At 32.1% G+C, this 17250-nt stretch overlaps 2 protein-coding genes across 2 annotated transcripts in view; one reads left to right on the forward strand and one right to left on the reverse strand.

Annotated features, from left to right (window-relative positions):
• Window positions 1–28: 28 nt before the first annotated feature.
• On the reverse strand, window positions 29–5463 carry cryba1b (crystallin, beta A1b). Its single transcript, XM_073824469.1, has 6 exons — window positions 5388–5463; window positions 4887–4959; window positions 3314–3432; window positions 3088–3229; window positions 924–1066; window positions 29–708 (listed from the first exon to the last, which is right to left on the reverse strand). Exons 2-6 carry the CDS (start codon window positions 4929–4931, stop codon window positions 561–563), a joined length of 597 nt encoding a protein of 198 aa, XP_073680570.1. The 5' UTR covers window positions 4932–4959; window positions 5388–5463; the 3' UTR covers window positions 29–560.
• Window positions 5464–9080: 3617 nt separating this feature from the next.
• unc119a2 (unc-119 lipid binding chaperone a2) overlaps window positions 9081–17250 on the forward strand; it is a 36379-nt gene continuing 28209 nt past the window's right edge. The window contains exon 1 of the mRNA XM_073824584.1: window positions 9081–9522. Coding sequence (XP_073680685.1) covers window positions 9222–9522 — 301 coding nt within the window. The 5' untranslated portion in view covers window positions 9081–9221. The remainder of the gene's footprint in view (window positions 9523–17250) is intronic.

Here is a 17250-nt window from a genome sequence, read left to right on the forward strand (position 1 = left end):
TACAGTTAGTAATAGTTCTGAGACAATATATCTTTTCATTTCAAATTTTAATGTTAGACAATTCATTACACCTTTTCTGTGAGAGTTCAGTGTTTCTTCTAATGTTCATTTAGGCCAGGAAAGATCGGCACACCACAGTCAGCTGATATCAATTATTCAGTTTTTTTTAGTTTCTTTAGATTTTATGTTCTTTATTCATCAAATATCATACAGAAGTTGACCATGAAAACTGCAACGGCTCTGATCATGATGATGAAGAGCAACGCTCCCGGCTTCTCACCGCACCACGTTTGTTCGGCTGTCATCAAACAGGACTTTATCTTCTGCTTGTTTTCTCATCGTTCCCACCGTCAATAGTTTGTCTTTCTTTCCTCGTGTAGTGGTTAAAAAAACGTGTTGTGGACTTGTTACATTAGTGTAGCACCAGTATACCAGCCTGCCGCCTGGGTCAACAAACCATCTTGCATGGCTGGGAACGGAGGGATGGAGGAAGTGGAAGTTTAAAGGGCTCAGAAGGAGGAAGAAGGGAGAGAAGGGAGGATAGACACGGCTGGTTCCTCTCAGTGCTGGATCCTGCGGATAGACTGGATCTGAGGGGTCTGAGCATGGCAGCCGTACTCCCTGTAGTGCCTGTACTCGCCTCCGTGGCAGTCGCACTCCATAATGTACTGGTAACCACGGTAACCAGGATACTGGTAGCATACCCAGCTAGAGAAATAGGAACAGAGAGGCGGAATGTTACCATGGAGGCCAAGTGGAGCATTTGATATCTTGAACATTGACGAATGCAGTGACGAATACAGTGACGCCAGGCTTGTTCAGATATAGATCAAAAGCTGCACAAGAGCAGAAAAACAGAAAAGCAGACTCCATTTTTGGACCCAAAATGGTTGACCCTAACAAAACCATCAGATCGTACTTACGCGCCACTCATGACTTGGATGGAGCCGACCTCCTTGTTGCACCATCCCATAGCCTGCAGGGAGGGGTAGTCACTGCACACCTCCCACTGCTTTCCGGTCATGTTCTCACACTCGAAAAGTGTCATACGGCAATCGCTGTGCATCTGTTTCACAATGGAGAAAGAAAGACATGCAACTTGTTGAATGCCCTTTTGAGGAAAATCTGATTTGAAGTTCGCTTTAAGTTTGTGGCGAGACACTGCAGGTGAATTAGGTAAAAAAACAAAAACTAATAGTTATCATCTTACTTACCCAGTTGATTGATTGCTTTGATAATTGCAAACATTTTTTGTATTACAGGTTTGCTAAAATGTTAGGTTTAAATATGCAAATGAGGCATTATTGTGGTAATTTGCATACATTTCTAGAAACACTGGATGAAGTCAGTTTCAAAATTCTTGTTGAATTTTGCTGACATATTATTAGAGTCAAAATGTTGGGTATCAAATTTTGTCACAACATAATTCAGAAAAACTTAGAACAGAAAACAGGGAAATAAAATGTTGTATAAAATCAAGCAAATTATATATGAACAAATCCTTCTCTAAAAACCTTTATATAGACTTTACATATATTTTATTATTTATTGTTTTTTTATATTTTATATTTCTAAAGTTTAGATTTTGATAGCCCTAGTATGTATGATAACATGATGTAAATAAATATGCAGAGTTGGCTTTTTAAATATTGATTATTAATATATGTTTATATACATTAGATTTTTAACAAATATTTTAGACTTATATTTTTAATATTTCTTATTTTACCCCTTGTGTATAAAATAGGTATATGCAAATTATGTAAATAAATAAACAAATAAATAAATAATATATTTTCAACCACTAATTTTTAATATTTATATGTAAATTATATAAATATAAATCAATTATTAATATTTTATATACATTTGAATTATATTTAATTATTTATTACTTTTTAAACAAATGTTTTATATTTATATTTCTAATATTTCCCTACCATACCCCTGGTGTATGAAACATGTATATGTAAATAAATAAATAAAGGTATCTTTGTAAACACTGATTAATAATATTTTTATATACATTAAAATTCATATTTTACCCCGGTGTATGAAACAAGTAAATAAAAAAATAAAGGTATCTTTTCAAACACTGATTATTCATATTTTTATATTAATAAGAATTATTTTTAATTATTTATTACTTTTTAAACAAATATTTTTGAATTTATTTCTACTATTTCTTACTATACCCCCAGTGTATGAAACATGTGTATGTAAATTATGTAAATAACTAAATAAAGGTATCTTTTCAAACACTAATTCATATTTTTATATACATTAGAATTCGTATTTTATCCATGGTGCATGAAGTATGTATGTAAATAAATAAATAAATAAAAATTTTCAAACACTAATTATTAACGTTTTTTTAATAAATCAGAAGTATATTTAATTTTGTATTACTTTTAAACAAATACTTTTAATTATAGTATTTCTTATTATACCCCAGTGTATAAAACGTGTATGTATGTATTTAAATAAAAAAATAAAAAAATAAAAATGTCAAACACTGATTAATAATATTTTTATATACATTAGAATTATATTTAATTATTTAAATAATTTAATAAAAATGAATGAAACATGTATATGTAGGTAAGTACATAAGTAAATCAATAAATAAATTTAGTTTTTTCATTTTTATATTAGATTAATATTTTATTTTATTTTTCTTTTAAAAAAAAATTTTTTAGTTTTATATTTCTAATATTTCTGATTAATTAATTCTATTTCAATTATGCTTTTTGCAATTTGTTTGCTAGCTCACTTCAAATGTAGTTTACTCTCAATTCAATTTATTGTTAGTATATTTACATTTTTATATAAATTAGACTAATATTTTATGACTTTTTTATATTTTAGTGTTATATTTCTAATATTTCTGATTATTAGTTCAATCTCAATTACGCCTTTCACAATTTGTTTCCTAGCTCAAATCAAATTCAGTTCATTCTCAATTCGATTTAATCCCATGTATGTACAACTAAAACAAAAAAAATGTAAATGTGTTCAGAAATAGTGATGATCAGAGTGATGCTGGTGGGTGTATTTTGTGTCTCTGGTGCAGATGGTCTCACTCACAGCAGAATAGATGGGGCGGAAGGACATCATCCTCTCAATGCGATAGGCATTGTTGCCACTCCAGGACTCCCAGCAAGGGTAATCTCCCTTCTCCAGGATGAACTGCTGGCCATTGAAGGTAGAGTGCTCAAAACCTACCCAGCTAGAGCCAGAAGAAACCATTAGGAGACGGGGTTGGAAAGAAGAGTGATTTACCCAGGTAATTAAAGGTGCTTGCTTTACTCACGCGCCACACTCCACCTTCAGGGAGCGGACAGTCTCCATTCCGTACTCCATAATGTTCTGGCAGCAAGAGGTGAATTCACAACGTCTGCCCTGGAAATGCTCCTGGTCATAAACGGTAATCTGGGAAAGAAACATGATTTAATTGAATACCCATTTAGTTTGTTCCAAATTGTATTTATTTTTAATAAATTAATTTATTTTAGAATTTTTTTGAACTCAAAATAAATTCATACATGAGCAGTCAAAAACTTAAGAATAATTAATTATTTTATAAAATATTTAAAAAAAATATTTTTTCTGGAAGAAGTCTCCTATGCTTTTATGTTATTGTTTTATTGTAATTTAATTTAATTTAATTTAATTTAATTTAATTTAATTTAATTTAATTTAATTTAATTTAATTTAACTTAACTTAACTTAACTTAACCTAACTTAATTTAATTTAATAAATGTAGCCTGATTTTTTTTCTCAAAATGAATTCATACATGAGCAGTCACAAGAAAGTAGGAATAAATAAGAATTTTTAAATCTTTTTCTGAAATAACTCTTTTCTACTCACTAAGGCTGCATTTATTTGATCAAAAATACAATAAAAAAGTAATATTGTGAATAAATATATTATTTTATCTTCTTTATGTTATTGTAATTTTATTTTATTTTTTTTATCAATAAATAAAGCCTTGGTAAGCATAAGTTACAAAATAAAACATTAAATAAAAATGAAATAAATTATTAAAAATAAAATAAATTGATTAAATTATTTTTGTATTTTTAAATTCATGAGCAGTCAAAAAGTTAGGAATAATAAAGATTGTTTTTGTGTCACATGATCCTTCAGAACTTATTCTGATGTTTTTAGAAATCATTTTAATCAGAATACAAATATTATTTTATCTTTTTAACTTTATGTTATTGTTTTTTGTTATTTTATTTTATTTTATCAAATATTTTATAAAATTTATTTGATCAAAATACAATAAAAACAGTAATATTTACAAATATTACAATTTAAAAGAACTGTTTTCTATCTGAATATATTTTAACATTTAATTTATATTATTATTATTTATATATATATATATATATATATATATATATATATATATATTATTTTAACTATTTAATTTAATTTAATTTAAATTTTTTATCAAATAAATGCAACCTGGGTAAGCACAAGTTACAAAATAAAACAATAAATCTAATTAATAAAAGATAATATAAAATAAAATACATTTAAAAAATTTATTTGATCAAAATACAATAAAAACAGTAATATTTACAAATATTACAATTTAAAATAATTGTTTTCTATCTGAATATATTTTAACATTTAATTTATATTATTATTATTATTTATATATATATATATATTATTTTATCTTTTTAATTTAATTTAATTTAATTTTTTTATCAAATAAATGCAGCCTGGGTAAGCACAAGTTATAAAATAAAACAATAAATCAAATTAATAAAAGATAATATAAAATAAAATACATTTAAAAAAATTAAATTAAATACATTTTGTTCTTCTAAAAATAATAATGAATTAAATAAACAAATAAATTCACTATACCTTCCATGGTCCCATGGGCATTGACATAGGGTTTGTCAGAGCCATTATTTCAGATATCTCAGCGCTGACTGACCTGCACACAAAGAATTAGACATCACGTCAGAAGAGTTTGCAACACTTTAACATCTCTAAAATGCTAAACATGATGATCAACTGTCATACATTTCTACTTTGTGAAAAACAAAAAAACAAAACAAAAAAAACAGTACAAGTGCTTGTCAAGTACAAGTGCTTGTGACAAGCCTGAACACTGCTGGATCAATTAACCCAAGTGGCTTATATTACTGTCTAACACACATCAGGTCTGCTAATGAAAACAGTCTTGTTCAAATAACTCATTAAATCATAAGTATCTCCTTTATCATAATTATAATGAGCATGTCTGATTGCATCAGTGGATCGCTGTTTGATTTATCATTTAATGCTCACTATGGTGTTCCGAGCTTGTTTAATCACTATCTGGTTTAAAGTTGGCAGAGGTGCAGGGTTTACCAGACTTACCCAACAGAATGAGCTGTATGCGTTGAGGGGAATCCACCACACAGTCTCTTGCTCAGGCATCTGTGGGGCTATTTATACAGACGCCGCTTCAATGGGGCTCTCTGACTCGCAGACCCTGGCTGCTGTCAGCATTTTGCTTTGGATGCCTTTTGTTTCCGACCTTTCTTTCCTCTGCATATAGTCTTTACAATGAAGTGATCTCGTCCAATGAGCGGCCATGGAGCTGCCATACGACCAGCTCTCATGTTACACTACCTGTTGATCACTTTTACACTATAAAGATAGCAATGTTTACTAATATCTAATTTTAGGTCACATATATGTGCGAGTATTTAATATTTCAAAGGCTCCACAAGGAAAAAGTTATATTAAAAACAGCATTGAAATATATTTTTACTTACTATATATGTGGTTTTAATGAATTTGTTGAAGCCTGAGATGAAATGACAATAATCTTCTCTACCAGTCAAAAGTTTTTGAACAGTAAAGTTTTTAATGTTTTTTAAAGAATTCTCTTCTGCTCACCAAGCCTGCATTTATTTACAAAAATACAGCAAAATACAGCAAAAGCAGTAAAATTGTGAAATATTTTTACAATTTAAAATAACTGCTTTCTATTTGAATATATTTTAAAATGCAATTTATTCCTGTAATCAAAGCTAAATTTTCAGCATCATTACTACTTGTTTCTTTAGATTAGAATATGCTGATTTGCTGTTCAAGAAACATTTTTTTTGTTATTATTATCAATATTTTAAACAGTTGAGTACATTTTTATTCTTTTATGAATATAAAGATTCCAAGATCAACAACTATCTGAAATAAAAAGCTTTTGTAACATTATACACTATACCATTCAAAAGCTTGGAGTCAGTATAATTTTTAAATTACTACTTTTATTTAGCAAAAATGCTTCAAACTGATCAAAAGTGATAATGTTACAAAAGATTTCTGTTATAATAGATAAATTATATTATGTAGATAAATGCTGTTTTTCAGAAATTTCTACACATCAAGGACAGCTGAAAAAAATTCCTTTTCAACTATAATAATAATAAATGTTTTTTGAGCAGCAAATCAGAATATTAAAATGATTTCTGAAGGATCATGTGACTGGAGTAATTATGCTAAAAATTCTGTTATAAATTACATTTTAAAGTACATTCAAATCGAAAACAGTTTTTTAAATAGTAAAAATATTTCAGAATATTACTGTTTTTGCTGTACGTTGGATCAAATAAATGCAGGTTTGGTGAGCAGAAGAGATTTTTTTAAAAACATTACTGTTCAAAAACTTTTGACTGGTAGTGTAAACAATAATGAATATTTATATTTCCAATTTCCAGTCTCCACAGTTCATCTGAGTGCAAACTTCAAGCCGCTGCTTACATGTTTTCTAGGGTTTGGTCAGATTACGGAGGCGACGTATAATTAATGCAATGAGTAATGCGGATGAGTTTCTGACCCATAAATGGAAAAACATGGCAATGCAGATGCTAATATGAATCTGTGTGTTTTTCACTGCTTGACTTTAAAAACAGACAAATATATTCTTTATAGCAGTTTAAATCAACTGTGTCGCACTGCAACGTATGTCAAATTCAGAAAAAAAATTATGGATTTTAAGAAAACGATGTACCAGTGAACATTTACATACAATTTTTACTTAATTGCTAGTTAATTTCACAAATAATTACAAAGGACGGCATTGAATTAATATGACATTTTGAAGTCGAATTACTGTTTTATTTAGAACTTTGAAAGTGTATAGACCTAAACATTTCAGTCTGTGATTTGAAATTACTTAAACTGTTTTAGCATTCACTGTGAAATGACTTCTGATGCTCAGCTTGCAACCTCAACCTAGGTCTCTTTGCTAAACAATGTCTGTACACAGACTGTGGTCAGCACATTGTTGTTTAGGGTGGAGGTGTGTGTGTGTTGAATGTGTATAATGTGTATATCTGTTAAGCTCTGCGTGAGTGTGTGTGTGTGTGTGTCAAATGTAGATCTGGTTGTGTGTAAAAATGTCTGTATGTGCATGTGTGTGTGTGTGTGTGTGTGTGTGTGTGTGTGTGTGGATTTCTGCTGATGAGGGCAGTCACACCGTAATGACAAAGAGACGAGCCAGCTCAGCAGGCCCATGAGATAAAATGAGTGTGTCCTCTTCGACAAACATACACCCTCTCAGTCATATTATTAATAAACTTAACTCTGTATGAACATTACTGTAACATAAACATGTTGCTGATTATATTTATTTATGCATTTGTTCTGTGTTTTAAGCTGTAGATGTTCTAGATGAATCTATCATAATACTAATAATAGATGTAATATAATAGGCTATTATACCAAGAAGCTTAAAATGGAGTTGTTTGAATTATTCCAAGATTGCAGGCACAACATTCAATTAAAGAATATTATTATATAATTTGGTAAAAGCTTTTAAAGCAAACCAAAACCATGAAATTACAAGCACTTATAATTGTATTATTTGCTGAATTGCTTGAGTTATTTTTTTCCTCATAGCGTTTAGAAATCAGTGTCTCATTCTCTGTATATAAAATGTTTATCATAAAGTGTTTAGTCCAATTAACGATTGTGAGTCATATGTAAGGTTAGACCAAATTTTTGTTGTACTGTAGTGTGGCGTCCCCTTGTGGATTGTCATAACTTCAACGCTACACAAAAATCAGTAAAGGCTGTTTATTGGCATATCTCCATCAAGAACCTTTCTACTACACAAAAAGTACTTTAGGGTGGTAAACGATTCTTTAGATGATTAAAGTGTTTTCTTATTCTTTTTTCTTTTAATTTATTCATTACATTTTTCTTATACCACCTTATTTTTCCTGTAAGAACGGACGCAACCATTTGTAAATTTTCATCCACGTCCAGCTATTTTTAGCTGTACAAAAAGGTTTTGCTCCTTGATATTGCAACTTGGTGTGCCTTACCATAGTAGGCTATTTTAATGTGTTATCTTATTTATAAACAAACTGGTTTGTAGTGCAAACTGTTTTACCTTTTACTGCAGGTTGATATTCTAATCCTTATCTCCCTTTAGTGGCTAATGAACCGGAAATCTCGCCCGCAGCCGTACTTCCGAGTTGAAGAATAAGTTGGATAAGGTGGATGTTTTTTCCCCCAAAAATGATTCTTCATTGATATTGCTTCGTTTTCATTTGTGATATTTTTATTAAAAAACAGTGTTGAATTAAACATTTAACTCCTATGGATCTTTTCACATGAATTGTAAACAATGCTTAATTGAAGTTATAATTAGATTTAGTTTAAAATATATTTATATATTTTAAAATAATATAATTCATAACACTGGCGTTAAAACTTTTCATATTTGCTGGGATTTGCGTTTTATTTATTTGATTTGTTTTGAGTTGCATTAATGTACCTTCACACAATTCACGAATCAATTGGGATCATACCACACGACAAACAGGGGAGAATTCAAATCTGATATCCGGCGCACACTACATACTTAAATGACCAATTCAGTCCAGTCTCGATGAGTGGTTGTATCTAAAACTATTTCCTTAGAAATACAACGCGCTGCACTCAAAGCAGTCTAAATTGATCAGTCAAACAGTATCATCTGTTTTCGCCGTGCGCCACTGAACTGCAGGCGACCCCCTCCGACGTGCAGTAGTACGTCCCCCAGCTGGAGCGCGAGAGAGATTCAGATTGAGCGGAGAACAGGAGGATTTAAATACCTCTAAGCGGGCGACCTGCTCAGCCCTTCGGGTGTGGGAGGGTGACTGTTTTGTGTCTTTGCTAGACCGGGGGAGCAGGGGGGTGGAGGAGGAGGAACGGATAATGAGCTATTCTTGTACCAGCACAGGCAACAGCCAGGACCCATCGAGCTCTAAGAAGTCCGGCGGCGTTAATCCCGGTAGTTGCAGCAGTAGCAGCAGCGGAGACACCGGCAGCGGCAATAACCGCCACAGCATCCGCGGCAGCAAAGCGAACTCGAACCCTGATTTATCCGAGGCCATGAAAGTCAAGAAGGGCTGCAACACGACAGACGTCGGGGTCCCTGTAACCACAGAGGAGGAATTGCTTGCGAACAAAACGATCACCCCGGAGGATGTGCTGGGATTGCAGAAGATCACTGAAAGTAAGTGACCGATTGGATCGGAACACGCTCGGAACATTTCGCCAAACATCGTACGTTGTCGCAAAGCTATTGAATAGGTTGCGCTTTGTATCAACGCAGGCTTCAGTACACTGAGTAATCACAGATCCTCTTGTTTATGAACACTTCACTATGCTATACACGCCATATTGTAGCAATTCTTGATCACCGGGGTTCTTTAATAAATTTTTTTTTAAAAACAACATGCTTAAGGAGCAGATTAGGTTTTATACAGACGTCAACATTTCGACCTATTGGTGTGCAAATATTGCATTTTAGAGCATCAGTGTAGCTTACTCCTCAAAGGTCTTTATTGGGGTTATATGACCTCTTACTGGTAATACTATTGAAATTGAACTTATCAGCTAATGAATGTCTTTGGAAATGGGAAGAACTAAATGGCATAGGCAGTGTCATTTCCTAAGGATCAACTATAATTAACCTCCTTCAGCCTTGTAGTTCTAAGCATGGTTAGGTAACAGGTGGCCAATAAGCCCTCCATCACTGTTTTTAAAGGCCCGTGCAGTGGCTTATACAACATCCCCATCCCATATTAGGTTAATTCTAACCTATTAGAAATGCCTCCTAAAAATTTGCATTTGGAAATAATTACAAATTAATTAATCTTTTTTTTTTTTTTAATATTATATAAGAATTTGTCACAATCCTGTCAAGGCAGGAAGAATCCAGTTTTTTGGTGCGTCTAGCACTTTAAACAGTACTCACTAATGTTAGTGCTTATATTTGTGATATACAAGTCTACACTAAATTTATAAGTTTAGTTTTCCACCAATAATGAACAGAAAACGCTTGACTTCCTCATTGGTGACTTTTGAGCAACTTGGCACACACTGAATAACTTGTAGTGTAACTTTAGTGGTAACTTTAACATTTCTTACATTATCCCAGTTTATTCGCTATAGTTTAGAAAATGATAATAAAATATGATAAGAACTCCGTTAAATGGTGTCAGAACAAATTCATCTTCATCTTGATAATCACAAATGAATTATAATCAAAACAATTTATTCAGACACCTTCAAGATGTCTTACATTTATCATAGTTTATTCACTGTAGTTAATAAAATATGACAAGAACTCAAGAGTACAACTGTGTCAGAACAAATTCACCTTGATAATGTCAGATAAATTTGATAGAAAGGTATGTAACAACATGGTCAGGTCAAAATGTCAAATAAAATTTTATTGGTAGTCCACTGTATGAAGAATTTTTGGTTATAATATGTCACAGTTTACTTTATTTTACTATTCTCCCTTACATAAACTAGTGTCCTGCACCCATTAGTAAAAAAAAAAATGAAAAATTATATATGAATAATTTTTGATTTGACTGTAATTTGAACACTCTTGTGTGTGTGTGTGTGTGTGTGTGTGTATAAATTATGTAAAATATTTACACTTGCTAGGATTATATCCTTCTTTTGGCAGCCACATTTCTCTGTTTACATTAATATGCAATCGCATCATCCTTGTATAATTTTTGTGTGATGTATAAAAGACCTGACTCTGCTTGTTAAAGAACACATTTACTTTTCTTTTTTGATAATTTAGTAAGAAGTTAAAGTTGTATATGGGCCATTCTACAGAATTGGTTCAAAGTTGGAAACTTCTAGAAAAAAAACTATTTTTTCTACATATTTTGTATGCAAATATCAAAGGTACACATTTCTAGTAATTGTGCAGTTAATTCTCATATTATGTTTTCAGAAAGTTTTGGTAAATTTGTCCTCTCCCCAAAACGCCGATCATACTGATGTCAAAGTTAAGGATTCATTAGTTTGAATATACATCGAACCAAACATCATAAAATTTTAGTTGATAATTCAGTATACTTTATTTTTGACAAAACATCCCATGTTTTGGTCGTCACAGCACATTTTCGGTAGTGACGGTAATGTTTTGGTAGCGACCACATCACATTACAAAATCTTAACTTGCAAACTAAAACATACTAAGATACAAAAAAAATAGCATAACTGTACTAAAATTGTTTATTTCTACCAAATAAAGGATCATGTGTTCCCTTTTGTGACAACTAAAACAATGGCATGTTTCGGTCGTGACTGTTACGGTAGTGACAATTTTATGGGATAACGCCTAAAAACAAAAAATTTTACTACCGAAACTTAACCAAATGTTCAGTCGAGACTGTTTCGGTAGTGACAATTTTAGATACTTCTGAGCCTAGCTCAAACATGCTAATCAGCACATGGTTAGCTAGTACAGTTCTGAACAGCTGTACACATAAAAACTCAATTTTATTGAATAACTCCCCCAAAAAAAGTGTTTAATAAAAAAAAAAAAATGCTTTTTAAATGTGTTTTTTAGTTGTGGGACAGCAGTTTGAATCAATTCTGTAGAATAGCCAATATCGATGTGTATATTAAGTGTTTTAATAAAGGTTAAGTTTAAATAAAGATGATGAATGAACACCAAACAAAATTAATTGTATACATTATGTGTCAAAAAAATTTAGAATCTCTTTTTTATTTTATTTTTTTACTATAAAAAGTATAGGTGTTTCAGCTACAATAACTATGTCACCCAGTAGCATCAATTAACAATTTGTATACATCTATTAATAATTGTATTATTAATTACAATCACAATTCATGAACAAAAACATTTGTGAACTGTTGCTGGAAAATTCAAATTAGTTTGAGACTAGCAAGACTCCTCTTCTGTGTTAGCCTATATCTTGGTTAAGTGACATATGTAAATGAGCAGGGAAGTGGGCCTTGTTTTTTGCCGGGCGGTGAGTTTTAATGTGCCCTACAAATGTGCAGATCATGTTTGTTTTTCAGCCCACTCAACCAGCATGTTTATTTGCTCAAAGCAGTTACATAATTTCACCTGTTTGCTGTATTTGACTTCATAAGCTGTCCTGTTGGGCCTCTCTGAACATCTGAAAAATGCTGCCCACTCAAAGCAACAAACCCGTGCTTTGTTCACAGTACACAAGACAGATTTTTCTTTTGATATTTTGCTGTGACTCATCAAGTGATTCTAACCTCAGTGCTGATTACTGGAATTTTAGCACACCAAAACCATGTCCTACTGTTTTTGATCTGTCAACTGTTCTCTTTTCATTGGTGTTCACTCATGCTTTAAAGGGTTAGTTCACCCAAAAATGAAAATTTGATTTGAATTTGTTTATCTGCTTACTCCCAGGGCATCCAAGATGTAGTTGACTTTGTTTCTTCAGTAGAACACAAACAAAGATTTTAAACTCAAATCGTTGCAGTCTGTCAGTCATATAATGGCAGTCAATGGTTACCAAATCTTTAAGAGTAAAAAAAAAACATAAACAGACAAAACCAAATTTAACCCTGCAGCTTGTGGTGATACATTGAGATCTTAAGACACAAAACAATCGGTCTGTGCAAAAAACTGAACAGTATTTATATCATTTACCTCTGATCCATCACAAGGTTCTACTGTCCTGAGCGTGTTCACAACAGCTGGCGCGTGACGCATATTGGCCTCTCAAAATTGTAATTACTTGTGTTTATCCTGTTTCTGGCAACCAATTAAAAACTAAAAGATTACGTTTCCTTGTGCGAACTCATCTGGGAGTGTTGACTTTTCACCGATTACATTGCCTGAGCACGTTGACGCGTCAAACGCTGGCTGCTGTGAAAGGGCTCCATACAGCTGAATGTTCTGGTGGATCAAAGGTAAATATTGATATAAATACTGTTCAGTTCCTTGCACAGACCGATCGTTATGTGTCTTAAGACTAGGGCTGGGCCGATAAATGATATCATATCGAATCGCGATAAAATTTGTTAATAACGATGATAAGCTCTAGACTTTTTTTGCTCGATATGGATTAATCTAAGAGCCAATCACACAGCAAAAAATATGCGACAACAGTCAATCAGCGTGCAGCGTGCGTGTGCACGTCAAAGTACAAAGTTCATTTCCTACCGCACTTTGCAAAGCAAACTTAACACCAGGACGAAGCAGCGACGAAAGTGAATCTAACCTCGAGTTATTATCCAAAGATGTTGAAATTGTCGACAAAAAAGGTAGCACGTATTCCTTTATATAAGTGGTTTGACTATCTGAAAAGTGACTCAGCTCAGCCTGAGTTTGGCGCGATTGTTAAAACTGAAACTGAAAGCAAAACACGCACGCGCATTCAAAAGCAATTTTAATCCCCCTTGTTTAGAGAGTGACTCCCCAATGCACGCAAATTAGGCTACATGACATATCTAGGCTGTTATTAGTATGTAGGCTATAATAGGTTGTTTATGTCTATAGCTCTGTATCATGATTGAAATATTCGGTCTCTATTTGCACTTTGAATATTTAGAGAGTAGCCTACTTTGATTATGGCTGAATTGTCTGCACTTAATACGATTAAGAAAGAACTGTGTCGTATTTTTTTTGTTATTTATACTGTAGATTGTTTCAAAATGCAGTGTTTGCCTCTAATTTAAATAGCTCAACCTATAATAGAGAAAATAATCAATTGTGTTAATAATAATAATAAATAAATAAACAAATAATTGTTACAAATTATGTTTTTACAATAATTTTATGTTTACATTTTGTACATTTACTCTGATTTACCATACTCTGTCACAACTTTTATTTTTTAATTTATTTTAGTAAGTTGTTTTAATTTTTAAGGCCAAATCTGTAATCTGTTTTTGTTAATAAACTATACTTTAAAATGTAATTTAATGAACCCTTTAATTTTTGTGGCTTTAGTCATTGTTGGGATACTATTTTAAAGCTGGCAACATCAACAGCTTATATCGAAATGTATATCATTATAGTTCAATGTGGGAAAAAATTATCGAGATTACATTTTTGCCATATCGCCCAGCCCTACTTAAGACCTCAATGTATCGTCACAAACCACAGCGTTTAATTTGGTTTTGTCTGTGTATGTTTTTTTTGCTCTTAAAGATTTGGTAACAATTGACTACAATTATATGACTGACAGACTGCAACAGTTTGAGTTAAAAATCTTTGTTTGTTTTCTACTGAAGAAACAATGTCGCTTACATCTTGGATGCCCTGGGGGTAAGCAGATAAACAACAAATTTTCATTTTTGGGTGAACTATCCCTTTAAATACTTAAAATAATCAAAATAACTTGGTCTGTTTAAATAATCTGTTAATATTATATATGCCCCCGGTTTCACAGACAAGGCTTAAGCCTAGTCCTAGACTAAAATGTAAATCTGAGTTGTTTCAACTAAAATAAAATTTTGCACTGATTGATACTAAAATATATTAGTGCCTTTGTTTTGTCTCAAGATGCACACCAGTAATGTTTTTATTCTAATCACATTTATTCTAATTGCTTAAATGTCCTAATTGAACTTTGGCCTAATCTTGGCTTAGTCTAAACCCTGTCTGTGAAACCTGGGCCATTATGTTTATATTAATCTAATCTATTGCTGATCCATTAACATGTCGTGCCATGTCTTCTGAGAGCAATTAACAGAGGGTTGGAAGAAATGTGGTGGCGCCTGATTGTTCTGAGTGACCATTATTAGCACCTTTAGATAATACATTGCTTGCTCAGTAATTGTTAAGGCATATGTTGAGATTTTTACCATGGCAACTGTTTCTGCAGGTTGAAGGTGGGGCAGGAGCCCCTCATTATCACCTCATTAAGAGTGATTTTCCTGGAGACCTAAGGCTTTAGAGAACAATTTCTTGCATGCAGTTTTATGTAGAAATAGACGTTTAGTTTTATTATAAATGTAATATAATTTTAAGATTATGTTGTAATGTTTATAATATAGGCTTGATTGCAAAACATTTTCCAAAATTATCAGGTTCAACCTTTGAATCTTACCTTGCGTCTTAAATCCCTGACCTTATTTTTGCTTTTGTCTAGGGTTGAAAATATGTCAACATTTCCTGTCGCTGCAAAGGATTTGCCACATGAAATTAGTTATTATACAGTCCGCACCAGGAAAGAAAGTACATGAAGGTCACAGGATGTTAGATGAGTTCATTTTTTATTTTTTTATCATTGTAAATGTCTTTCCTGAGCATGACTGTTAAATTTACAGTGAGTCAGTATCAGGCCAGAATTTCATCAAAAGTAATTTTTTTTGCTTTTAGGCCTGTAAAGCGAGTTTTCAGCAATTCTCTAATTAACGTCATGGTAACCTTAACCAATACTACACTCTTAGAAATAACGGTGTTTTGAATGGTTCCTCACAGTGATGCCATAGAAGAACCATATTTGGTTCCACAAAGAACCATTCAGTCAAAGGTTCTTTAAAGAACCGTCTCTTTATTACCTTTTTATAATCTGAAGAACCTTCTTTTCGCCACAAAGAACCTTTTGTAAAACAGAAAGTTTCTTCAGATGTTAAAGGTTGTTTATGGAACCATTTAGACAAAAAAAGGTTCTATGGCATCATGACGCACCTTTTATATATATAAACTTTTGATTGGTAGTGTAGGTGAAAGCCACATCAAATAGTAGCCCACCAGAAGACGGTGTCTGTTTTACTTCCTGTTCAGTGTTTTAGCCAGGCTCAGATTTCAGCCTGTTGAAATCAAGTTCTCATGGTAATTGGTCCCAAATGAGTCCAGTTGTACTAATGAAATGTAAGACATGGATGGAGTAAAATTCTTTATTTAAATGGGTTAACTTAAATCATGTTTTGACTAATTAAGGCCTATTTTAGAAGACTGTTCTTTAACTAAACAAATTAATCATTGTTCTTGCTGTGAAACTTCCCTTGACCTATTTGCCTCCAGGCTGAATTGATATAGTATAAATTTAACTTTGAAGGTTAGTGTCAGTCATGACCATGATCCATATATTTCACTTTAATACCGATGCTTTATTCGCAGAATTGCATTTTAAATCATTTAAATCATTGAGTGACACTGTTCTGAACAGGCCATATTTCCAACTGTACATTTGTTTAGGATTTTATTTTAACTGTTTTTAAAGTAACTTTTATTGACCTTAACTAATAGCTAGTTTAATTCAGTCACTTTTAGATGTTAGTCATTGTTAAGAAGGTGCTCTAGAGCCTAGAATAAAAGTACAGATTTACTATTCACATATAATGAAATATAATGCAAATGAATGTGCATGGACTAGGTGTTTAAAGTATGTTGACAAAAACCCTTATCCTCTCCAGTGTTCATTTCTAATTCAAATGTAATATCCGGTTCCAGTTCCAACTCTATGCACACAATTATCAGAAAGTAATTTATACAAGGCTGTACTGTAGCAGACAAGCAAATCAGGAAAAAAGCTCATTACTCCTACTAAATTAATCAACTATGCTGTTTTTTCCTTAAGATTGCATTCAGTGTGCACAGTGTTTAAAATTATACTTCAGTTTTGTTTTTTTGTTTTTTTGGTCAGAACTACAGTTTCTGCATTGTTTACCTCTTAACTCTGGGTTGAATAGTTCAACACGTGAACCAGCTTTAGTGTTGATCTAAAGAAGTTATATTGGCGTTCATTCAAATGTGAGAGACTGCATAACTTTGTCTTCTCCAACAAAAATAAAAGCACTGCTAAACATAAATTTAGCTCCTGTCCACTTAAGAATCATTACTTGTACTCCCAGTCCCTATTACAGAACTGTAAATTTGCAATTGAGTTTGTTTGCTTAAAGATATTATATGCATATATATAGCATCACTTGGCCTTTTGGTGCTCTCCACTGTCTGCTCTTACTGTCATTT

Source organism: Garra rufa, chromosome 19, assembly GCF_049309525.1.
Source record: "Garra rufa chromosome 19, GarRuf1.0, whole genome shotgun sequence".
Taxonomy (NCBI): domain Eukaryota; kingdom Metazoa; phylum Chordata; class Actinopteri; order Cypriniformes; family Cyprinidae; genus Garra; species Garra rufa.

Bases quoted from the DNA above. Each gene is read 5' to 3' on its own strand.
- cryba1b (XM_073824469.1), bottom strand. From the start codon at position 4,931: ATGGCTCTGACAAACCCTATGTCAATGCCCATGGGACCATGGAAG. The intron at 3,433-4,886 runs GTATAGTGAATT...TTTCTTTCCCAG, and splicing joins TGCCCATGGGACCATGGAAG to ATTACCGTTTATGACCAGGA. The intron at 1,067-3,087 runs GTGAGTGAGACC...ATTGTGAAACAG, and splicing joins TCCGCCCCATCTATTCTGCT to ATGCACAGCGATTGCCGTAT.